Raw genomic sequence first — 22,673 nt, 5'->3', positions numbered from 1 at the left:
TCAAGGCCCCAGTAATCTTCCTAGTAGACGGGAATGGTACAGTAGCGGCAGCCCACCATCAGCACAACACTAGCGCTAAATGCACCTAATCAAGGAATTCCGGGGCAATCATAGCCCACATCTTTCACATGCTCCATATCGCACAAGGTCACTGGTCCAAGCTAGACTACCACAAGCAGCCTTAGTTCCCGACTCACCGTTCCTGGGCATGCTACTCTGCTGCCTGACCGACGAGGCCCCGCGCAGCTGCCTTATCCCCTAGGCACACCGGGGGGCTCGATGGTCAGGCGGTAAGCCACCAGCCTGGCTGGTTCCGAGGGCCCCCCTACTAGTAGTAGTCCTAGGCTCGTGCAGGGTCAAAGCTGTCTCTGCTCGTCTCTAGGGCCCCTACTAGTAAAATTCTCTGGTGTCGCAAGCCTCCCTACTAACGCCGGTGGCTAAGGTGAGCTTTTTGTCATCTTGATTTCTTGTCTTCTTGTATCCTTTTCTGTGACCTTGCTCTTCGTTTGTTCTATACTCTCTTTTCTGCTCTAGAACACTGAAGACCAAAAGATACCAGGCGCAAACATCTTTCTTTCTCTTCCCAGTACATGCTGCAACTTGTTTCTTTCCTTACCCCTCTCCCTCTTCATGATGTCTCATAAGCCAACATGTGTAGCAGTTCTAACTAATTCTCCAAGCAAACAAAGAAAAGGCAGCCCAACCCAACTCACAAACAACTTCAAAGCAACAGATGCAATAAACAAGTATTCTTTACATGAATAAGTATACACCGAGAAACTCTAAATCCTGAATTACTCCGTACTTCCTTTCCCCAGACCCACTTAAGATTAGGGCTAGCCCTTCGGCGGATCAGACAATCTAACCCCTCTCTGTATGCGGCCCCTCCGACGACAACGTCGCCGAGCTAGCATTGACTAACACTAACTGGTGCCCTTTCACCCCGGGAATTTCGTATATAGTACTTTCATTGTACTTGACTTATAGGTGGGGTTTTGTTGGATTGTATTGGGTGTGTTAAGAGTGTTGACGTTTAGATTGTGGGTAGGATTGAGTTAATTGAACAGATTGTTTCGTGTTTCGTTAGAGCTTGATACGATGTCTGATCCTAAGGCTTTGAGGTCGGAGATTATTGCTAGGGGTCCTTTGGTATGTATTCATTTTTCCTCCTTTGGGTTCCAGCTTGCTACAACAGGTTAGAGGTTAGTGATTGCTAGTTAGTTTATACTGATGTTGGTGTCATTTCTACAGGATCCTAAAGAGGCTAGATGGACGAGATTAGTCAAGACTACATACCGGGATCCTACCGGTGTAGAAAGGACGTGGGAGTCAGCGGAGCGTCAGGTAAGGTCATTCCAGTGCTTTGCGCCGGCCTCAATGTGTGAAAAATACAAACCCCTTGCCTATACGAAGACTTGGGTATGCAGGGCCTCCAGTCGGAATATCTAGCTGATATGCTTCTGTACTTCTAGACCCGCCCAGCAAACTGCGCAATCGACGGTGTGGGGATCGTGACCATTCTCAACAAATCGACGGGTCCAGAACTCCTTCTCCAGAAACAGTATCGTCCTCCTATCGACAAGGTGGTTATTGAGGTTCCGGCTGGTCTCATAGATGCTGGAGAGACGGTGGAAGAATGTGCCGTGCGCGAGCTTAAGGAGGAAACGGGCTATGTGGGAGTGGCGGAGCAAACGAGTACGGTGATGTATAATGGTAAGGTGTCACTTCGTATCTGACTGCATGTGGGGTGTCTAGTTGCATTCCAGAAGATCTGGGTGAAGAATGCTGACAGACATGGTCCCAGATCCCGGTTTCTGCAACACGAATCTCAACATGGTTCATGTCCGAGTAGACATGTCCTTGCCGGAGAACCAGAACCCGCAGCCACAGCTCGAAGAAAACGAATTCATCGAATCATTCACAGTGCCGCTGGCCTCTCTTTTCGAGGAGATGAAAAAGCTTGAGGCCGAAGGATATGCTATTGATGCCCGTGTGGGAACAATAGCAGAGGGTATCGAGCTTGCGCAGAAGTGGAAGCTATAGATTTGAGCAGACGATAGCACGAACTTTCAATTGTCGCTTATAGATGAGGTTTAGCGTTGTTAGACCTGTCAATTTGATGCATATTGATATCCACTCGACACTCTCCTGAAAAACCTACGGCGATTCGGTGATGCGGTCGTCAAGGGAAAACCCAGGTCTAATTTAGATTTTCCCCTCTTCCTTGAGTCCTTTATACAACGCCCATGATGCGAGTGTCTTTCCGTCCCGTAATCCCTCTTTCCACAATTCCTTCAAAGGAACTAATTTTAGCGTGATCTTCTCTCCATCCTCGCGTAGACCGGTCAATCGTCCCTGTAGACTTTCAATGTCCTTACGCGGCATTCGCTTTTGACACAAGAATAAAGGAATAAACTCGTCGCTTCCGCCAGCCGATGGATATACAGCTTTCTGCAATGCCTCTACGCCCTTGGTGCTTGCAACTGATTGCAATGCAAGCGAGGTCATATCAATCAGTTCATCCTGAGGAATCGTCAGGCCAGTTTCTTCTTGTATTTCCTTGGCTGCAGCTCCAACAAAAGACCCGGAATCGTCAAGCATTCCGGCGGGGATTTCAGTGAAAGCAAGGGAACCGGCAGGAATGCGGGGTTGACTCGCCATTTCCGTTTGATACATCAGCTTTGAATTTCACAAACCCTAATCGCCCTCCCTTAAAAAAATCGACAGCCTGGATATCAATCTTGCGTAGGACATAAGGGTCTTTGTGGAACGCGTGTGAGGGGTCTTGTTGCCGCTTTAACGATTGTCGCAGGGTAGACAGCCAGACCTGGAAAGCAGGGAATCGCAAGAGATCATCCTTGTTGAGATCAGGCGTGCAAACCACAGACAGGGATTGCTGACCATGGTCACACGGAATTGTGAAAGTGGACATTGGAATTTTGGTTATGTTGGTTGGTACCGATATAAGGGTTGGCCGCACGGACAGCCACCGGGCTAATCTCATGGATGAAATCCACTTGCAAAAAGCAACGTTTAACGAGGTCGACGCGGGATCGGGCTCGAAAAGAAATCTAGAATTTCGGGAAGAAGAAGACGAGACTAGGAGATGGCAGCATCCACCTCGGAGGTGACTTACCAACAAGGTAGTACTACCAGCACGCCGGATGAAGTGGAAGTGGAGATAATTTAAGAAGTCAAAAGTGGATCCCGAGAGCTCTGGAGATCTGATGACGTCGTGGACAAAGCCTTCTGAACCAAAGCAAACAAACTAACAGCGCCGCTTTGTGCCCGGGTCCCCAAAATAGGGATTCACGTGAAACAAAGTTAAAGCAGCAAGATCAGGGACAGGCCATCGTTTATGTTTCATTTAGTATCCAGTCATTCTGTCATCAGTTACTATATTCAACGGAGGACAAACAATCTGAATTTAACTAATCCGTTCCCCACTCTTGAAGTCGCCGATCGGTGGACTCGGGACTCGTACCAATCTGGGTCTAGTCCTACCCTTTCTTATCATCATGACTTCCTCATTCTCATTGCTCATGCAACTCTGGTCGGCTGAACTCCCTGGCCCTGCAGCAGTGGATCGCTCGGTTCGCTGACGGTCCTTTGGGTCTTTGTCTGAGTTGTATTTCTCGTCTTCCCGTTCCCCTCTTTTGATTCTCTGATTTCCCATTCTTTTGCGATCATCCGGAAACATCAGACGGGGCCCGTATATACTATAATCCAGATTCATTATATTTAGTGGATCATTCATGCAAAGTGTAACCTTGATATCCGCCTGAGCTTCTGCTTGCTTTCTTGGGGTCCAACCCGGGAGAGTCGCAGCTTTCTGAGGCCTTTTTTTTTTTTTTTTTTTTGTCTATTTAAATTCAATTTTAATTGATTTATTTTCTTTTGTACCCTTTCTATTTTCTTTTTCCACCCTTCTCCAACCCCAACACCAACATCCCCTGCCACTAGACTCGGTTTAAGATCTCACTAATTGGATAGAACCGGGCAGGCCTTCCACGGTGGGCTTCTAGGCGCCGAGGCTAACAATCCTTGCCCATTCCTGGCGGTTTCTTTTACTTTCTCGCCCCTTAGGCGCAGTCTAGTGCAAGGCGCTGATGCTGTTCCCCCCGACTCGCCTGGGCTAAGGTCTAGAGCTGGCAACGTTGTCCAAACGTCAGGCTGTCAGCTTCCTCTCACGGTTGCATCCCGTTTGGCTCCCCATAGCGAACTTGATCTGAAAGACTTTGAGGAAAGAAAAGCAAGGAGGGAGAAAATAAAAAAAGATAGACAAAAGTCAAAGGAGGGCGCCTAATCGATATCCTTTTAAAAAATTCCCTAGGACGACAGGATAGTTTGTTGGTAGCTTACCGTTGCCGCTCAAGTTCAGCTTTCGTGGCTATTCCTGTCCTCAGAGTTGCTATCTCACTGGAGAGTGTGGAACCAAACAAAAATCATGTCTCCGAGGTCTCTGTGTCGCCAGCAGTTATCGTATAACTACTAGAACCAAAATTTGGGGACGGCTGCCTACCATTAATTCACCCTGCTTTTCCGTTGCGACCTTGAATTCGGACGTCACCTTGTGCTCATATATTTAAATCGGTTGACCCGTCGCCTGCTCGTTATCGCTGGATGTGACTACGACATGGTTATAAGCAGAGTATCTACCAAATACTTTGCTTTGCCCACCCACCAATAAGTTTGGGACCGACTGGCCATAAACGATGTTTGCTTGGTCCCCTTCACCTACCAGTACCAGTTGCACTCACAAGCATGCTATCGGCTGTCTTCGTCTGAGCTCGATCTGTTGCTTATGTGTGTTGTATTATTCGGATCTACCAGGAAGAAATCGATCGACCGCAGAGGAGCATATTCTACAAAATAGTACAGAAACAACCCGTCCCAGATACTGCTGGAGGTGTGAGGGTCCGTATTCCCACCCTTACAGTCCCTATGTCTGTACAGCTTTGCTGTTTCATTGATTGTCTACGCAACTTTACTCATCAAACGTTTTTTTATGTTTATTTAGTGCATTTTTGTTTTGAACCTTCACTGTCTACATCGCTCACAGGTCCGGGTCTTGTGATTTAGAATACAGGGGTGCTTGTAATCCCCATCTGCCGCTACTCTCCTTTGCCGATATTCCATCTTCATCCGAAGTCTCCCCTGGATATTCCATCGTGTCCCGATCTAACGTCTCTGACGCATCTCGAACCCCCTTTCAAGCGGCACCCCCACGTCGTCGGCTATCTCAGTCTGGTAGTATCGAAACTCTCCGTAAAGAGCTTCAGGCCATCCGCCACGGGACTTTAACAATTCTCAATAACCTGCAATTGCTGACAGAGTCTTTCCTCATGGCGCAACCTGTCTTATCGAATTCCTGGGACTCAAGCAATGTTCCTGAGCTCCCTAGGATCAATCCCAGCCTGTCACCTTTGGTTATGAACAATCCTGGGGGTATGGGCTCTTCTGGACCACTGAATATGCAGAACTCTACAAACCCCAGTCTTCTGAGCGCGCAGACGGTCAATTCTAGTCCTTATACTCCGCATGGTCTTCCTAACGCAAACAGCGGTCTATGTGAGTAATGTTTCTTGCTTAACTCCCATTACCGCTAATCGATGATCAGATCTCCCAGGTCCAAATATGTTTGGAGCACCTATAACGAATAATGGGTTCTCTTTTTCTCAGGTTCCTGAGCAATTTACTACGTTTCCTCCGCAATATACGCACAGCAATGACTCATTTCCCAACATGCAGAGCCAATTTGGTGGATCAGTTAGCCTGGACAGCACTGGGCAGAGTCAGTACCGGAATAATGGGCCCCAGGGGTCTGAGTTTTCTCAAGCGGGCTTACAAGGACCCTCTGCGGCGGCTGGACAGAGCACTTCTCCATTCGTACCTCCGAATACTTACTATCAAGACGTTTTCCCTTACCCCGCTCAGGTCTTGCAGCAGTTTATCCCATATCAAAACATGGCACAGGTTCCGCATACTACAAGTATCCAGTCGGCATCACTAGGGACGACGAGCCAGGATGTCTCTGTAATTCCTTCGCTTAATCGGCACGCATCATTTCGATCCCGCCCATATGGCCAGTTTCCGCAAGCAGGAGTCTCCCCCACATCTACATCGATTCATCATAGGCGGCAGCATCGCACTCATAGTATTGCTTCAAGTGCCCCGTCTGTCCAACAGCAACATAGCAGGGCAAATTCTCAAAATTTACATTTGCGAACTCGGTCTATAAGGGAGCCGAGTACGTCAAATGGGCTTTCACCACATATCCACAGGAGTCACACTACGATGACTGGAACATCGCATATTTTGCCCAATACGGGAAGCGAGACTCAGCTGGCCCCATCACTCACTCAGCAGGAACAAGTAGAACTCGCTCGAAGACTCCAAATGAGAGAGATACTGCGTTCCGCGCGATCCAATGAAACCCATGCTTTGCAGCTATACGAGGAAAGCTACTTTCGCCGGCATCGTCGTCAACAGGAGGAAGCAGTGTCGCATGCCAAGGGGTTGGACGATCAGAAGGATGGACGCCCGGAACCCAAGGATGACGAGGAGCTGACTGTCAACCTCGAGTGTAAAATCTGTATGAGCCAGCTTGTGGATACTGTTCTCATTCCTTGTGGGCATGCGATTCTTTGTCGCTGGTGTGCTGAGCAGCATTCGCGGTCGGATCGGTCCCGATCCAAGGCAGCGGTGCTATGCCCACTCTGCCGCACTCCTGTGAAGCAGAAGGTACGTCTTTGCACCGCTTTGAGTAATCCTATGCTAACTATACGCAGCTCCGCATCTATCTCTCGTAATCTACTACTCTAGTGGAGGAGGATACCATGTGTGGCGGGATCTACGAGTTACGACCATTATGTAGTGCATCTCTAGCCTCTCCTTGCTTTCTTGTTCTTCTATGACTTATTTTCGCTTATTTCTATCCATTCTCGCATCTTTGGATTAATTGGGGCGGTTATCGCATTATTTGGAGTACAGGTTCCAGCGAACGACTATCAGCAGTTTCGGCCACGTAATCTTCGCCTAGTACCGAGTCAATAACATCCATATTGAGAAAGACTGGTTTACGGGGTTCAAACTGGTTCTTAGCATTGTGAGACACTGTCCGTATCTACGCTAGACATGTTTTTCAATTGCATGGGTAACTCCTGTTGATGGCACGCTCGGGTAGCAAATTATCTCCCTGTTGCCTTTGTAGCATAATGTTGAATCAAATATTATCAAATGGCTGACGCTCATGTAAAAAGACAACTGGGCCGACAAGTTGAATAAGCGAAAATATCTTGCCAATCAGAGAAGTCAATATACGTACCGCTCAGTTGCGTAGATAACTGTATAAAGTAGTGACCGTAGCCTGTCCCTTCACATATGTCGATCTTTGGTAATCAACTTGGAATGAAACCATGGACGAAGTGGCATACCTACAATCATATATGTGAATATACATGATATCACGTCTCTCAAGGATCATTGGGAATGGCGAATCAATGAATAGATGGTTTCATTGTTCCCATTTCCTTCACAAAGACCTAGTACAGGGCTCGGAAGTACCCGGACATTCATGGGTAATATAATGTTATCCTTGCACTGAACATCCAAACTATGACCCCATAACTGACCGTCTCTTCACCACTCCTTGCCTTATAGACACAGGTTCTTCTACCCCTCCCAACACTCGCTGATAACCATACATATCGCACACATATCTCCTGCATCACGTATGACATGCGTACAACGTTGTATGGAGAGACCAACTGTACCAAAGATTTCAAGTTACTTAGATACAGTACACGTCCCCACGAGATACCATACAGGTATAGACCATTCAATGGCCAAACAACGGGCAGACAATTAGGTATCACTGTAATCTGTCGGAGGATAAGTACTGACGTTCTACAACCGACTCACGTCGGACCAGCTCATGGTACATACAAGCCATGCCGACACTCGGGCAGGGTATGCGCACTCCACTCTGCTTAATTCCAGGGCGGAGAACAACGAAAGGTAGTAGCCGGATGAAACCCTATGGGAGTCTCGACTGTCCGACTACGATCTTATGGTGTACCACAAAACGACTACAAAACCCTATTACGGGTATAGGCGATGGGCTGGACGTGACGAGGAAGGCAACGAAGGAAAGCCACGTAAAATGGCCCCCTTGCCTTTGTTAGAGTCGGACTGACAAGATCGCCGTCGTCTGAAAATGGGGACAATATGGTGGCGCTTCCCAACTAATTGTGATGGGTCAACTCAGACAGCGTGTTTTGAGAGGCTGGCTCGGGGTTGTTTCTGTTGAACTGAGGCCGGCCTGTGGTCGGCCTCCCTCTTTTTCTGGAGATATATGGTACGTCCTGCACATCAGGGGCTGTGTAGACGGCATCAAGAAATGTACCAGTGTCGATTCGACTGACAGCTTAGCCTGGCTTTATTTCCATGACATCTGCTTCTTGTTTGAGTTGCACAGATTGATTGACAAGGTGTGTTTTTGTCAGCATGTTCTACCCCCCCCCCCCCCCCCCCAGGTGCTTAATTGTGAGACAGACGGTGGTGGTATTGATCCTAGGCATGTTATCATGATGCCTAGCGGGTCAACTGATACATTCTATGGCCGACTTGACCGCATCGAAACCCCTTGTGTCCCTTGAAGCGCCTTTCTGCCCTTCTCTTCCATTGCCTGTGTATTGCTTTCTCCTCGCCAACTCCCCCTCCTACACACAGATTCCTACTTCTGATCCAAAGATGACAATACATTTTGATATTCATTGTGATGTCAAGCCTCATAGTCTGTCTAGGATTTAGAGAGGGTAAATAAAGAACTTATTCTCCAAATCAGTCAAGTCCAGCATCGCAAGATCAACTTTCCTTCGGATAATCTGCCCATTCTCATCCAGCTGTTCCACACAGCCCTCCTCCCGCTCGCTATCACTCAGTTCCGCCATCCACTTTCTTCGTTCCTCGTTTCGCCGCGCTAGAATAAACCAAATAATAAATAAGATGGCGGGCGTCCCCGCCCAACTAATCACTATCATGGATACCCATGCACCATAGTATCTGGGTGCAGCGCTGGGTACCCAGATCTGCGGTGATACGAGATTCCCGACACTGTAGCCGAGCATGAACATCACATTGCGTGTGAGCTTCTTAGTATACCCAGCTGCTGAAGACGTCGTCCAGCCGAGTGCGATGATATAGGTGATACCGTATGTATGTCCCGCGAGAAGCATACAGGCTAAGAGTGCGAGTTTGTTGTCCCAGGGAATTGCCACCATTCCGATTCCGCCAGCGATAGCAGGGAGACACCAGAAGAGCCCATGGATGGCCAGATATTTCGGAAACCATTTTAATACGAAGGTGGCGACGATACAAAGTACGACACCGAAGCCACCCCCTGCCACAGCGACGAGTGTCGAACCCAGTTGGGAAACGCCGAGAGAAGTCGTGAGAAGATTCTGTTGGCCATAGGTGAGATTGTTTGAGTACATCAGAGTGAAAGCCTGCAGTGCGAAGAGCCAGGATACAGGGTCGCGCAGAGTTTCAACGAACTGAGATCTCTTGAACCGCTTTTGTTCGATTGAGCTCTGGCTGGAGTCGTGCACTCGACGGATAACATGCACTTTCTCTTCCAAAGTCAGGAACCGAGCTTCGGCTGGATTACTCGGGTAGCAGAACCAAACCCAGATAGAAAGAAAAAAGGTAATTCCGCCGGTGACGATCATGAAAAGCTTCCAAGGAAGAACTGCGCCATGACTGTAGAGTAAACCGTATGCGATGAAACCTGCCACGATGGGGGCTCCTTGGCAAGTTACCCAGAGGATTGGCTGGAGAAATGATTGTTCTTGACGGTTGAAGAACATGCCGATAGTCATCTCCATCGCGGGTACAATGACCGCCTCCACTGCACCAAGGGCAAGTCGGAGGACTACCAGGCCGGCGAACTTGGTGGCTACGCAATGAAGGAAGATAACAGCTGCCCATAGAAAGACGATGACACTGACAAACTTTCCGAAGGGAAGACGTTGCATTAGATAGTGTCCGGGCCATTGCGCGGCAAGGTAGCCTCGAATTAATATCAGAAATAGCTCCAGGGTAGCAGAGGTGAGTGCATTAGCTCATACCGATATAGAACACAGTGTTTAGATCATTGTACTGCTTTTTGGAAATGCCCGTCTCTTCGAAAAGCCCAAGAATTGCTGCGTAACCAAGTGTAGACTTGTCAATCTACCGGCCAATCATTAGAATTATCTATGAATCAATCGCAGGTATACTCACAAACAGTACAATATTAATCGCAGACAGCAGAACCATAATATTCAAGTACAACTTTCGGCGCAACTTGTTCTCCTTTTCAGGACTTAGGGGCCCGAATTCATCACCATGGTCTTCGATAATGCGTAATGTGACATCTGCATATTTCTCTTCAACAGTTTTTGCTGCTTTTCGAGTCGTGGTCTCTTCTTCCTTGTTGCTCATGGCTCTACGTGGCGTATGTGCAAGTTTTGTTCAAATGCTGCCAAAAAACGCCAAGCGGTGGCCTTTTCAAATGAAATGTATGACAAGTCATAGCCCCTTACATGTATGCCAACTTCATCCTGCGGCTTTTGTATGTAATGTTCTGAATGATCGTATTTCTTGTCATTGATGATGCCATCCCCATATTGATTGTGCAATTTTATCTATACGACCGTTGACCCCACCATGGTATGGGAACTTGCAGATAACTGGGGAATGATTGTCGCTTTTTTCCCTATAGAACTGCCTGATAATGTATGGTGTCATCGTTAATGAGCATTGCATCTTAAATTTTTTTTTCCCCTTGTGTGCAGGTCTAGATCGTAGGATTCGTATCCTTGTAAACTGGTGGATATTGTTGAGGAAATAGTACTTGAGTCTTAGCGGGCTGGTATTTAATGTCGTTGATATAACGTGACCGGCGGTTAGCCATGCTCAATATATTAGTATTTCCAACATATATAAATACTCAAAGTAGGCAGTGATAACTTAGGGCGGAGGTTCGACGTTTGGAATTTTTTTCTCCGGCTTTTAGAATCTTGTCCCTTTAGTAAAACCCCACCAACAGAGCGAGTCAAGAATGTCACCCAAAAATCGGTATTTAGCTGCATGGAATATACGAGCATTGATGTAGCGAACATCCAAGCTTTGATGCCATTCAACTTGGTTTATATCAAGTTGGAGCCAGCCCTGATCTAGAGGTTTAAGGACACCCAGGTCTTGGGATAGAGCATAGTAGAGATCCAATCCAGGATACACTAGGTGCCTTTTTGTACTGAGATACTAAACTATAATAGTACATTCATATATAAAGACATTTCAGACGTTGAAATATTGTCTTTCTAGAGCTTTTGTAAGCTGAGTGAGCAGCATCCTGCTCCTCACGGGGTCTCTAGCGAACCATGTTTGGTATAAAGACCCTAAATAGCATGTTTAGAACGTTAACAGAGTGAGTTGAAGCGATTCTTCAAGAAGTGTGGCTGAGCGCAGTTTAACTGACTGTGGGGTTCGCTACCAGGTATCCACGCGAGGAATCAACCACATGGGATGAAAGTTGAGAGATTATGTCCGCTTGCATATGTCTCAGCTCACTTTCGATTGCCCAATTGACGTCTTATCCATGAAAACTTGGCTTTCATTAGCGCAAGACTTAGCAATTGAGCTGAAGTTGTCATAGCGAAGTTGATTAGATAAGGGCGCGCATAGTTACTCGAGAATTGCGAATGATCTAAAGATTCCATTGCAGCCTTTTCAATACACAAGTCTCTTTACCAGGTCTAAATGCAATTCGAGTGGTAGGTAGTATTATGCATACACCTGTTCAAAGTGGGCCAATGTCATTGAATTTGGACGTCATAGCACCTGGGCCAGTCAGAGACGACGTGAGCACAGTCTCCGCAAGCGAAATGAACAAGAGGGGTCATAGGCATCCGTAAGAAACTCAAATGCTAGTGTTTTGATGGTTGCGAATGGGTATGTCGGCAAAAGTCAGATGAGCTATTCCCGGGTCCGGATGGTCTGGATGTCTGGGTCTTTGCTCCCTCCCACCGACCAAGTGGGGAACAGAGGGATGAACAGAGATGGTGCCATAATGCAATGGGTCAGTGCAACTGAGATGGTGCAATTTGCCAGACAGCGAGATAAAGTTTCTCAATCTCGCATGAAAGAGAGGTTAAGTTCGTGTTTACTGCAGGCAACCCAGAGTGGAAAGCAAGTCTATGACACTATCGAACCCTAAAGGGGGCTGCGCCACAGTCCCCATGAAATCACGCAAAGTCAATCGGGCCAGCTGTGGCTTGTCTTCTGGGTCAACTAATTTGGCGATGGGACCAGACCCCTGACCCGTGCCAAGAGAGGCCAATCGTAGTCCATCTCAGCCGTACTTGCCACACCGTTCGATCTGCTGAGATGGGATCGTGCCCACTCCACATCTGCTCATTTGTGGATGGGTTCATAGCGTGATTGCCGCCTTCCTTCTGCCCCTCACGAGCTGAAACCTATGAACGGGATCTCCGGAAATCGCTGCCTGGATGAGCAAGCCCGGTAGCGGCATGGAGTTACCCCCATGCCCCCTGATCGCGATATAAATATTGGCCTTGATGGCTTTGTCTTGTCTCTGTTTCTATCTTGCCTTGATATTCCTCCTCTATTAGTATCTAGACATCGTCTCAATTGCATCCCAATTCTTTCCCTCTCCCAAAACCTCTCCACACAAGTCATAAACAATGTCTTACAACAACCGTGACAACGACTACGTATGTTCATTGCACACACGTCTTTCAATTGTAAGGACGGACACTGACAGGAATTGCCTTTCAGAGCTCCAGCCGCTCTGGTGGAAATGATAACTATGGAGTAGGTCTTACCCGCGTTGATTGCTCACTACTCCCCTGTTCTCAAGCGTTGCTAATGCTTCCTAGTCTCGCCAGGGCAATGAGTCCTACGGAGTAGGCTACCCCACTTGTTGACACGTCTATTAAGCCTTCTCAGCACTAACGTCTCTCAGTCCTCCGGTCTAGGAAGTGATTCGTACGGTGTATGTCTACTACCTGACCCAAATAACACCGACACCCCATTAACAATCACATAGTCCTCCAACCGCTCAGGAAACTCTGGCTACGGTGGTTCTGATTCCTACAACTCCTCCAGCCGTTCTGGAGGAAATGACTCCTACGGTTCCAGCCGTGACAATGACAGCTATGGCTCCTCCGGTAACAAAAACAGCAGCGGCGGCTCCTACGGCTCGTCCAACCGGGACAATTACGGATCTTCCAACGATTCTTACGGTTCCAGCAACCGCAAGGACAACGACTCCTACGGATCCTCTGGTGATTCCTACGGATCCAAGAAGGACAACCTGAGCTCTTACGGTTCCAACAGTGACAACTACGGTTCCAGCAACCGCAAAGACAACGACTCCTACGGATCTTCTGGGGACTCCTATGGTTCCAAGAAGGACCACAGCTCTTCTAGTGGCTCTTATGGTTCTAGCCGCCGTGACAACGACAACGATACCTCTTATGGTTCTAAGAAGGATAGTTACGGCTCTTCTAACGACTCCTACGGCTCTAAGAATGACTCTTATGATTCTAAGAAGGACAGCTATGGCTCCTCCAGTGGCTCATATGGTTCCAGCAATGACAACAAGAACAGCTCCTACGGATCTTCTGGTGATTCCTACGGCTCCAAGAAGGACCACAGCTCTTCCAGTGGCTCTTATGGCTCTAGCCGTCGTGACAACGACAACGATAACTCTTATGGTTCTAAGAATGACAGCTACGGTTCTAGCCGTCGTGACAACGACAACGATAACTCTTATGGTTCTAAGAATGACAGCTACGGCTCCAGCCGTCGTGACAATGATAACGATGACTCTTATGGTTCTAAGAATGATAGCTACGGTTCTAGCCGTCGTGACAACGACGACTCGTATGGTTCCAGCCGTCGTGATAACGATAGCAGCTCTTACGGGTCCGGTAACAACTACGGCTCGAAGAATGACAGCTATGGATCTTCTGACTCCTACGGTTCTAAGAACCAGGGTGGCTCGTACGGATCCAGTGAGCGCTCTGGATACGGTAACTCTGGTTACTAGGTGTTGTGAGAGTAGGGCTTTATGGTGTCATTGTTAATTGATGAATGTATTTAATCATTGCTATGAGCTTATAACATGCATTGAGATTCCAAACTATAGAGTTTTGTTCGATCAGTCTGAATCATAATAACTAGAGACTCATGCGAATTTACGGATTCTGGCCAGCGACCGATATAAGTGAAAATATAAACTGGAAGGCATGTACTCAAGATTGAAAAATATAAGTATGAGCAGGAAGAGCTTTCCCATTCACTTTTAATGTACTACACCGCCGTGTAGTGCACTATTTCAAGTATACTTTAAAAGTAGCGTAACCCTCCACAGGTTTCCTCAATGTTGACATCTTTGAAATGGAAGTAGGATAATGACATCCATTTTCACTAACCCCAACGGAACAGAATGCTTGCATCGCTCCTGTGATGCCTCGCTTGGTAGAGACATGTCGAAGCTTCATACTACACACCGCCGCCATTATACAGGCAGTTCATAAGATTCATGCTTTGTGGTTGATGTTGACTGGAGCTCTGCAGGTTCAGACAGGACTACTGCTTTCTTTGGAGTGGGTGTACCAGGTAGCTCAGATGGTAGCTCATGTCGAACATCCTCACTAGTTCCCTGCTTCCTACGGTTCCTCACGAAAAGAAAGGCAGCGGCTGCGATAACCATGATTGCCCCAACGGACACACCGACCCCAATTCCTGCCTTCGCACTTGTGGACAATCCCTGACTGCTTTCCTCCAGCATAGGATCGGGAATGGCTGTCAGCGTCACCGTCATCTTGGGCGGTTCTGTGGTCGACAGGGAGCCATTTGAGACTGAGGTGCCAGTCGCGGTTCCAGGTCTGGTAGTAGTAGTACGGGGCACCGACGATGTCATATTCACAATGGTAGTTAAAGTGGTAAGTGTGAAGCCAGTGACTTTGGCGAGTTCCTTAACCCTCGAGATGTCTATCCAGTCGGCGTTCCATATCCTCACGAATGCAGACGGACCCAGAAGGCCTGTAACATCCTCAGCCTGAAACCCAATAGAGCTGATGTTAAGTTTAACTATCGCATGTGGGACAATATTGTGCCCGTCCTGTCCAATCTGGAAATCGGCCTCCAAAGGATCGTGTGAGGAGTTGTACGTCCACCTCACTGTGAGGCCGTCCATGGCGTTCAGTCGATCGCCTCGTGCTGGTTGGATGATCTCGATGCCTTGTTTTTGAGTGAGTCAGCAGAGAGTATTCCGACTGCACGAGAGGGTCCGTTTGTACAGTACGAGCTGTAGTTGCGCTAAGCAACTTGAGTACTCACCATAAACAAGAGTCAGCAGAGGAAAGAGAAGCACTGATACCTGTAAAGAATACAGTATAGCTCGCTGAGGATAATACATTCTGATCAAGCCCTACTATATCATGGAGGGCTGTCCAAAGTCACGGATCGACAGTGCTAGGAAGAAGTAAAGGGTAATCTGTCTCTGGGTTCCACCGTGGTTAGGCAGTGTCTTCGCGGAGCCACCACGTAAAAGAAGTCACTTCACCCATGTCGGGCTCTGCATAAGTCTCAGCGGTCTGAGTATCCCATGATTCGTATTTCAGTCATCATTGGTTGTAGAGACCTGTTGGATCCCTAACCTCAGAGCACAATATGCGACTGAGCAGACACTCATCGTGGTACTGGTTTGGGCCTTCTTTATTGGACAGCATTGGCCGTGTCGTGCTTGCATCGTTCTGACCAGGCAGGCTGTGTATCTACCTTACAAATATTGTTTCGTTCCCTTGATGCCGATAACCAGTGGTGTAGAGCGTCTGAATTTGCAGATTTGAGCCTCAAGCACCACACCATCAACGGACATGTAAAGACCGACAGGGGTTGCGAATGGGTATCAATAATACAGATATCCCGCTCTGGGGTATCAATTTCACTATCGGAAACGCCAGTGTTGTATATTACACTGTTAGCAAAATATTCAAAAAGTAAGGAGACAAAGAGCCTGGAGGTGGCCTCCCATACTAGGTGACATCCTTGTGTGATTAGTGAGTGTTGGTGTAACGAGAACCGCGGCATGTACTTGACAAATAATGAGACTAGTCGCAAGAATAATTCGTAGGTTGGGAGCAAAACAAGAAAGCGGCCTCGCACAGCATGGTGAGTGTATGCGACTCTGTAGCAACTATGGGTGGCCAGCTTTGTTCCAGACCAATGACTGGCCTAACCCACTGTCACTCGTGATCATCTCGTATAAGATGGTGTCTTTTTTCAAGATAGCAAAGGGCCACTGAGAATCCAAATCAGTAGTAGGTCGGCTAACTTGGCTCAGTGGAGATGTAATGATACTTGATTGTAATAAAGCCAGAGTAGTGGTTAATTCAAGCCATACAGGGAAGAACTGTCTGCTATCACAAATTATCCTCGACCCTGACAATCTTTCCCGTTTCAACTTCGTACAGAAACCCCGTGATAGGAACATCCAAGACCAGAGGACTCTCTCTCAGCACCTTGATATCATCAAACACACTTTGTTTGAGATCACCAAACGGCAAGAAAGAAATATGATCAGCATTTTGACTAAGATCCGATCTGATTTTGCCGCGGATCACCTCATCGGTAAATGTGAGCATCCCACAGTCGGTCTAGAGTGATCCAATATATTAGTCAGTCTAATACTCTTTTAACCCAACCTTCTCCTTCCACGAGTACTATGAGATCTCACATACATGATGAATAATAACAATCTCTCGAGTGCCTAGCAACTGCTGGGAGATGATGATACTTCGCAAAGCATCTGCTGCGCGACCACCGGCATTTCGAATCACATGGGCATCGCCCTCCTCAAGACCAAGGGCGCGAGCCGGATCTTGATCACAGTCAGTGAATCACGAATGTTGTATAAGTGCTGCAAGAGATTTTGAATACCTACCTAAACGGGCGTCCATACATGCCACGATGGCCACCTTCCTACGATGCCGGATTGACTCTATCAGGCCTTGAACTTGCGCTATTGATAGACCACCACAGGTGATACATTAGTGAAAAGACTATGTGCTTACCGTTTCGGAGGGATCTGCAGGTGGCCTTTGCTGAAGGACACAGCGTATTCAGCATTGGCCACTTCAAGTTCTTTTGCGACAGACATGATAATATCTGATAGGCCTTGACGGATAAAATTATATAAAGGATTTGGGGTGAATCAAGCTATGGAGAACCACAACATTGGACGATACATCAAACTTATACGGTCACTGTCACCCGGACACAAGGGTATAAGCGCCGATAATGGTCTATTGCTTCAATTCTGTCTTGATGGCGTGATAGAACTCTGCCTTGAATTAAGGCCAATCAAGATCCTTGTTTCTCGCCCACGTCGTATTCCTACTTTCTCCCGGTTACCATTATACAACCCACAGCCCATAGGTCCTCGAAGAGAACACTGTCAGGAAATCTCAAACTGCATCATGATGAAGCGAGTTATCCGTCGTAGAAAACCGGTGCTGTCAGAAAGCCAATGGCGAATGGGGTTTCTACGCACTTTGTTTCTTTGCAATGCTCTAGCTGAGATAGCTATTGTCTAGGCCACATGGGCAGGACTAAACAAGATACAGGAGATTCGGCCAGAACTGTCATAAAAATGTCTATGTTTGGATTATGTATTCTAACCTGTTGATGGAGGACACGGCACGCCGTCTTGTAGGCCAGGCAACTGAAACCTATGCCTTACCAGGTAAAGAGCACTACCGGATTTTGTTTCCACCATCTTCTCGAGTTCGGAGATTGTCTCGGATTTCAGAGCTGTCTCGAGTTCCAGAGCAAATGGCGTCACAGTGAACTGTCGCGAAGCAGGGTCGTACGTTATCCAACGATTGAACTGAAAGATGTCAGCACCAGCATCCACACTCTCGCTTGTCCACGTGCACATACCTTCGCTAGCCGCACACCCAACCAGAGACACCGGTACATCCTAGAGATACTCAGGGACTCTCGTTCGACATTCCGCCCATCCTCATCGGAAGGGCAATTCTCAAAGAACGACGAAGGATAATAAATCTGGCTCCAGATCTGGCCACGAATGAGGAAGTCTTCCGGAAGCCAACTCGTTTCATTAGAAATAGGGAATTCGGCCCCCTCGATCAAGTTGAAGTCAAATTCGTCCAGTGAGGTCAACCAACCCTGAACCAGTCTTTGAAGAAAGCTCGGTTGAATGATCATATTGAGGAAGATGACAATTCTGTTCCAAGGAACTACGGCTTCAACACATTTCATACCGGTCGCGGTATATGACAGACACCATAGAAATGCCAGAGAGGTATGGAGTGCGGGAAATAGATTCATGTTGTTAACGTGTTCAAGCATAACGGAGAACGTCTCAAAAGCAAGGCTAGACCCATAAGCCAGCTGGGAGGGATCTTGTTGAGCCCCAAGGGTAAGAAAACTAGCCACCGCCTCATGAGCGCTTCTGACGGGGTCCTCGGCAGTAGAGAGGCCTTCAGATGACTTGGCCGGTTCTGTAGCCACTTGGTGAAATTCAGCGCATAGGAGAGAGTCACTATTACTGTATTCTAGCATCGCCGCAAAATTAGAAGAAGTGAGGTAAACTCCCTGCATTCTGAAAGTCACGCCCACGCGGGGAATATACTTTTCCAAGGAGGACAAAAACTCATCCGATGATTTAATGAAATGCACTGCAGTAGCTTGCGTAAAAAGGTAACCATGGGCGGACACAAAGGCGGTCGTGACATGGGGGTAGCCGATCACTCTAGGGCCTTGCAAGAGCGGGCTAAAGAAGCGCAGGATACTTACCCTGGTGCGTGGGAATGGGCGCACACAGACCAGGGATTTCGTGTAGTAAAATAGCTGCTGGACAATATCGGGCCGAGCTAGAACTCCGAGATGGTGTTGGATCCTGCCGACATCAGGGTTCTTATCTACTGCCTTGTTGTACCAATATCTTGCGATTCCAACCCAGATCTCATGATCCAGCAAGCCACGTTCTTCAATAACAACGCCATATCTTGACAAGTCTCCAAGGCACTCAATCCAGGTTTCTTCAAATGCTGGGACGGTCTCTAACAGCAGTGTCAACATTGAGTAAGCCAGATAAATGAACGTCAGCATATGTTCGAGGGAATCAGGAAGTCGGCGATGTAACAATTCTAGAAACGTCTGGATTCCGTAGCGCCACATACGAGCTGGCACATTGTACTTTTCCGATGATTTTCTCAAAGCTAGGTTGGCCGACGGATGTTGCGAGGCCATGAAAAAGTCGTGATGCTCTTGGAGTAAGGTTCGGTGTAAGGCGATCAAGGCTTGCCATTGCTGATGGGACAGCTCGCTTTCCTGTACAAATTGCTGTTTGACGATGTCGATACACTTCTTCTCCACCATGACGAGCCCGGCGTAGATTCCTCGAACCTCATTGGCTAATTGATCTTCTGTTATAGGATGAGTTTCTGGCTGTAAGGTGATCCCAGTTGATTCAATACCTCCAGCTACCGCAGAGTGCCCTCCAACCATCTTCTGTTCATGGCTCAAACTCTCTCTAGATTCGTTTGATACAGGCACGGAAGCCATAGCGCCCTGTGTAAGGTTCGCATGCGATATATGTGGGCTTTCATTCAAAATCTGGTTGGAGTCTCTTTGGTGGTGTGTCTGTGGAAATTCCCCACTGAGATCCACGGGCGAATTGGTAGAAGCACTACGAAAGTGAGTATCGGTTCCGTTGACTTGGACCTTTGCCAGTGGATTTTCAGTTATTGGCCTGCGGATTGCGCGATCGGGAGACGCGCTGGATGGCCCCCGTCTGCTGTGCCGTGACTGACAACGCCTCTTATTCGGAGATGCCCATTCGCTATCAGGATCACTAAGACCATCCGCAATATAACCATTCGGGACATCACCACTAGACTCAAGTCTCTTCAAAAGGGAAGAACTGGTGGAGTGGCGCGCCTGATTGGTCGAAGATGACCCTGCTGGGGACCCAGCATCCGATACTACTGGTACAACTGGCTTCCTGCGTGAAAGGTCAACAACTTGCTGCAATGACCGGTGAGCCGCTGGTGGCCTCGACACGTCATTTAACAGAGGCCACCTAACGATGGGTGAATTACTCACTTAGGAAAGTCCGTCTCTATTCCAGCTTCGGGAGAACCCAGATTCTGGTCTTTTACAGGATCTCGGAATCGTAAAGGAAAGGTTTCCCGATCAACATTATCGTCGCTCATTGTAGTTGGTAGAAGCATAGACAATATGTTATCTGGTCCCGTTAGCGGCTTAACTCCGAAGTTCCAGAAAATATCAGGTTCCAGAGAAACAGGATGTTTTAAAAAATGAGATGGTATTGTTTATTTACCAAGGGTGCATTAGAGTATATTAGTTGCGTAAGAATGAACTAAGCTTGCTTGACACAAGGAAAGACAGACAAGATTAGACAGAGTTGATCCGTTGTCACAGAGCCTCCGGAATTGTGCACAATCTATGTTGATATGTTGGAGGCTCTGGCGCACGTTGCAGAAGAGAGATATAACAAAAAAGTGGGTCTAAATATGGCACAAAGAAAATATCCAAAAGCTTACCTGGGACAAAGAGGTTACTTATGAAGGAAAGAGGGAGGGAATATTATGGGTTAGGCAACTAGCTTCATCTTCCATCTGCCTAGTAGATAAACGAACAAATTAGATCGGGACGCGGAGCATTGACACACGAAGAAAACCCACACCTATAGGAATATCGCGACGTGACTCAAAGAGCGAAAAAGAGGAACAGTTAAGATATGAGGCAAAAAGTGACAAACATGGTGTTGAAGAGAGAGGTTGAAGGCGGAGAGGGGCAGCAGGAAATCGTCCGAAGCTGGCTGGGGTTATACTTTACTTAATAATGCCTGATATTCCAAGTCAAAGCAACCCATGCAAAAGCCACTTCCGGGTAGTCAGCCCGCCTTTCAGTTGCCTTCCAGAGTATTGTGTTTGTTGCTTACCGGTTTATCCCTGGATAACGAGGGGAAAAAAAGAACAGACCTTTTATTTCATTTTTGTATTTTCAGTGTACGGTAACTAATCTGGGTACTGCATTGAAGATCAATTCTAATCTACGAGATATACCGATAGGTGATCTAGGACGTGAAGAGAATCGAACAGAACCGCTCCAGCCAGTGGCAGCGCCACATTTTATGTGGCGCGCCCATGATGCCGCTCTATGACGCACTTCCCGCTCCATGCCAATTCTGCAATCTACCCTCGTGGATCTGACAATGATGATGATGTTCACCGACAATTGAAACACCAATACCCAACGATGATATTCTTTAGTGACTTCCATCACAAATTTTCTCATTGTTTAATAATCCACCAACCATTGCAACGCGATCCGATTCCGTGCTATTAATAGTGAATTGTCAAGAAGGCTGTGCTCTGAAAAGTTACCGATACTCGGGAATTGTAGTCCAGCATTCGAAAGTTGCCTGACAGCCTGAATCGCCTGCCGATTGCCAAGGGTCCCCTGATTGGCCAGCTCGGGCTACTCGCACCACTTGTCCGCATCGACTTGCATTCCTGGCTCCAGCAAACATCAACGCGCGTGAGCCTCGAGCCTCTTGTGGGTATTAATACGCAGTAGTCAGAAGTTCTTGCTATGAGTCAATTCTGGAAACTGTCTGTCATGCTCGTCTAGGTATAAAAGTTGCAAGTTACACCTAACCCGCCACGTTGTCTTGAACAGAGCAACCTGTCTGTCTTTTCACACTAAGAGTCTTGCCGATATTGCGTCAGCTTACTCGTATGTCTCAGCGCATAGTTCGTGGTGCTCGGATGCCAGCAAATACGACCGTTAGATGTCAAGTGAATGGGTCCTTGCCTGCCAAATCAACCGAGCCTCGCCTATCCCCGGCCTACCGGCATCAAGGACGAATAGAAAACATTTTTCTCTCTGGGCATACACTTTATCGCCTGGATTAATGAAGGTTATCGGGTGTAAAGAATAGTGATCTGGATAGTTGCCTTCCCTTGCGTGGACACCGCCTCTTCTGCCCTCTCTTGTGTGCCCCTAACCTGCATTGGACTCGCCACCATGTTTCAAGCAGAGCATGCTATCAATGACTCCTAGGCTGGTTTCAAAGCCAGTAGAAATAAGTGCACATCACCTTTAATGATGACAGTGTGTTGCAAACTACGTCAGTAGGATACCCGAGCCGTTAGTCTTGGTCGGCGAACGGCTTGCCTTCATTGAAACGGCAAAGTCTAGGTTTGTAGTGGAAAGTTCAAAGGCCGCCAGCTCTGGTCAATGAGCAAGGACTCCGTCTAACCATCAGACCTGACGAGCCTCGGAGCCTTATTAATAGGAAGCGTACTTCATGTCTGGCTACCATGTCCTGAGTGGCTCTTCATTCACAAACGCGCAAATTCTCCCATACAGTTATGCCATTTTGGGAGTCGCAGTATATCTAAAATTGACAAATGTCGTTTGCGTTTATCGAACTCATGAGATCATTACTTTCTTCTCACTTTCTCTACTGCCTACCATCACAGTCTCGATGTGTATGGGCTATAATTCAACGAAAAATCAGACCAGATACTCCTCGACTT

The 22,673-nt window shown here is 47.5% G+C and overlaps 9 protein-coding genes across 9 annotated transcripts; 4 read left to right on the top strand and 5 right to left on the bottom strand.

Moving 5' to 3' along the window:
- Positions 1-653: 653 nt before the first annotated feature.
- Positions 654-2,124, top strand: BDV37DRAFT_54978 (MutT/nudix family protein). The gene is made up of 5 exons (XM_032090853.1): positions 654-1,012; positions 1,068-1,149; positions 1,252-1,344; positions 1,473-1,713; positions 1,805-2,124. Exons 2-5 carry the CDS (start codon positions 1,099-1,101, stop codon positions 2,041-2,043), a joined length of 624 nt encoding a protein of 207 aa, XP_031934870.1. The 5' UTR covers positions 654-1,012; positions 1,068-1,098; the 3' UTR covers positions 2,044-2,124.
- An 81-nt stretch (positions 2,125-2,205) lies between these two features.
- BDV37DRAFT_289337 (putative NUDIX family hydrolase) lies at positions 2,206-2,661 on the bottom strand (the record flags this gene model as incomplete). Its single annotated transcript, XM_032088435.1, has 1 exon — positions 2,206-2,661. One exon carries the CDS (start codon positions 2,659-2,661, stop codon positions 2,206-2,208), a length of 456 nt encoding a protein of 151 aa, XP_031934869.1.
- A 2,584-nt stretch (positions 2,662-5,245) lies between these two features.
- BDV37DRAFT_54950 (C3HC4 finger protein) lies at positions 5,246-7,071 on the top strand. The gene is made up of 3 exons (XM_032090852.1): positions 5,246-5,571; positions 5,621-6,744; positions 6,792-7,071. Exons 1-3 carry the CDS (start codon positions 5,346-5,348, stop codon positions 6,810-6,812), a joined length of 1,371 nt encoding a protein of 456 aa, XP_031934868.1. The 5' UTR covers positions 5,246-5,345; the 3' UTR covers positions 6,813-7,071.
- Positions 7,072-8,125: 1,054 nt separating this feature from the next.
- On the top strand, positions 8,126-8,735 carry BDV37DRAFT_54890 (uncharacterized protein). The gene has a single exon (XM_032090851.1). The coding sequence runs from the start codon at positions 8,256-8,258 to the stop codon at positions 8,658-8,660; it is 405 nt and encodes a 134-aa protein (XP_031934867.1). The 5' UTR covers positions 8,126-8,255; the 3' UTR covers positions 8,661-8,735.
- Positions 8,736-8,810: 75 nt separating this feature from the next.
- Positions 8,811-10,810, bottom strand: BDV37DRAFT_291945 (major facilitator superfamily domain-containing protein; the record flags this gene model as incomplete). Its single annotated transcript, XM_032089064.1, has 3 exons — positions 10,285-10,810; positions 10,131-10,233; positions 8,811-10,072 (listed from the first exon to the last, which is right to left on the bottom strand). Exons 1-3 carry the CDS (start codon positions 10,483-10,485, stop codon positions 8,811-8,813), a joined length of 1,566 nt encoding a protein of 521 aa, XP_031934866.1. The 5' UTR covers positions 10,486-10,810.
- A 1,789-nt stretch (positions 10,811-12,599) lies between these two features.
- Positions 12,600-14,496, top strand: BDV37DRAFT_54443 (uncharacterized protein). The gene is made up of 5 exons (XM_032090848.1): positions 12,600-12,779; positions 12,844-12,879; positions 12,945-12,971; positions 13,031-13,060; positions 13,115-14,496. Exons 1-5 carry the CDS (start codon positions 12,750-12,752, stop codon positions 14,117-14,119), a joined length of 1,128 nt encoding a protein of 375 aa, XP_031934865.1. The 5' UTR covers positions 12,600-12,749; the 3' UTR covers positions 14,120-14,496.
- A 94-nt stretch (positions 14,497-14,590) lies between these two features.
- BDV37DRAFT_289333 (uncharacterized protein) lies at positions 14,591-15,271 on the bottom strand (the record flags this gene model as incomplete). Its single annotated transcript, XM_032088434.1, has 1 exon — positions 14,591-15,271. The coding sequence occupies one exon, from the start codon at positions 15,269-15,271 to the stop codon at positions 14,591-14,593; it is 681 nt and encodes a 226-aa protein (XP_031934864.1).
- Positions 15,272-16,333: 1,062 nt separating this feature from the next.
- BDV37DRAFT_54723 (beta-class carbonic anhydrase) lies at positions 16,334-17,494 on the bottom strand. Its single transcript, XM_032090850.1, has 4 exons — positions 17,151-17,494; positions 17,021-17,058; positions 16,818-16,957; positions 16,334-16,733 (listed from the first exon to the last, which is right to left on the bottom strand). The coding sequence occupies exons 1-4, from the start codon at positions 17,234-17,236 to the stop codon at positions 16,500-16,502; spliced, it is 498 nt and encodes a 165-aa protein (XP_031934863.1). The 5' UTR covers positions 17,237-17,494; the 3' UTR covers positions 16,334-16,499.
- On the bottom strand, positions 17,245-21,277 carry BDV37DRAFT_291931 (uncharacterized protein; the record flags this gene model as incomplete). Its single annotated transcript, XM_032089063.1, has 4 exons — positions 17,245-17,965; positions 18,019-20,107; positions 20,209-20,350; positions 21,274-21,277. 4 exons carry the CDS (start codon positions 21,275-21,277, stop codon positions 17,753-17,755), a joined length of 2,448 nt encoding a protein of 815 aa, XP_031934862.1. The 3' UTR covers positions 17,245-17,752.
- Between the last annotated feature and the right edge of the window lie 1,396 nt (positions 21,278-22,673).

This window comes from Aspergillus pseudonomiae (genome assembly GCF_009193645.1).
Source record: "Aspergillus pseudonomiae strain CBS 119388 unplaced genomic scaffold BDV37scaffold_152, whole genome shotgun sequence".
In the NCBI taxonomy this organism is placed as follows: domain Eukaryota; kingdom Fungi; phylum Ascomycota; class Eurotiomycetes; order Eurotiales; family Aspergillaceae; genus Aspergillus; species Aspergillus pseudonomiae.
Note: the sequence above shows the minus strand (reverse complement) of the source record. Positions and strands in the feature narration are given on the sequence as shown.

Bases quoted from the DNA above. Each gene is read 5' to 3' on its own strand.
- BDV37DRAFT_54723 (XM_032090850.1), bottom strand. From the start codon at position 17,236: ATGTCTGTCGCAAAAGAACTTGAAGTGGCCAATGCTGAATACGCTGTG. The intron at 16,958-17,020 runs GTAGGTATTCAA...ACTGTGATCAAG, and splicing joins ATGTATGGACGCCCGTTTAG to ATCCGGCTCGCGCCCTTGGT. The intron at 16,734-16,817 runs GTATGTGAGATC...GGATCACTCTAG, and splicing joins AGATTGTTATTATTCATCAT to ACCGACTGTGGGATGCTCAC.
- BDV37DRAFT_54978 (XM_032090853.1), top strand. From the start codon at position 1,099: ATGTCTGATCCTAAGGCTTTGAGGTCGGAGATTATTGCTAGGGGTCCT. The intron at 1,150-1,251 runs GTATGTATTCAT...TCATTTCTACAG, and splicing joins TTATTGCTAGGGGTCCTTTG to GATCCTAAAGAGGCTAGATG. The intron at 1,714-1,804 runs GTAAGGTGTCAC...ACATGGTCCCAG, and splicing joins GAGTACGGTGATGTATAATG to ATCCCGGTTTCTGCAACACG.
- BDV37DRAFT_54950 (XM_032090852.1), top strand. From the start codon at position 5,346: ATGGCGCAACCTGTCTTATCGAATTCCTGGGACTCAAGCAATGTTCCT. The intron at 5,572-5,620 runs GTGAGTAATGTT...ATCGATGATCAG, and splicing joins TAACGCAAACAGCGGTCTAT to ATCTCCCAGGTCCAAATATG. The intron at 6,745-6,791 runs GTACGTCTTTGC...AACTATACGCAG, and splicing joins GCACTCCTGTGAAGCAGAAG to CTCCGCATCTATCTCTCGTA.
- BDV37DRAFT_54890 (XM_032090851.1), top strand. From the start codon at position 8,256: ATGGGTCAACTCAGACAGCGTGTTTTGAGAGGCTGGCTCGGGGTTGTT.
- BDV37DRAFT_54443 (XM_032090848.1), top strand. From the start codon at position 12,750: ATGTCTTACAACAACCGTGACAACGACTAC. The intron at 12,880-12,944 runs GTAGGTCTTACC...AATGCTTCCTAG, and splicing joins GTGGAAATGATAACTATGGA to TCTCGCCAGGGCAATGAGTC. The intron at 12,972-13,030 runs GTAGGCTACCCC...AACGTCTCTCAG, and splicing joins AGGGCAATGAGTCCTACGGA to TCCTCCGGTCTAGGAAGTGA.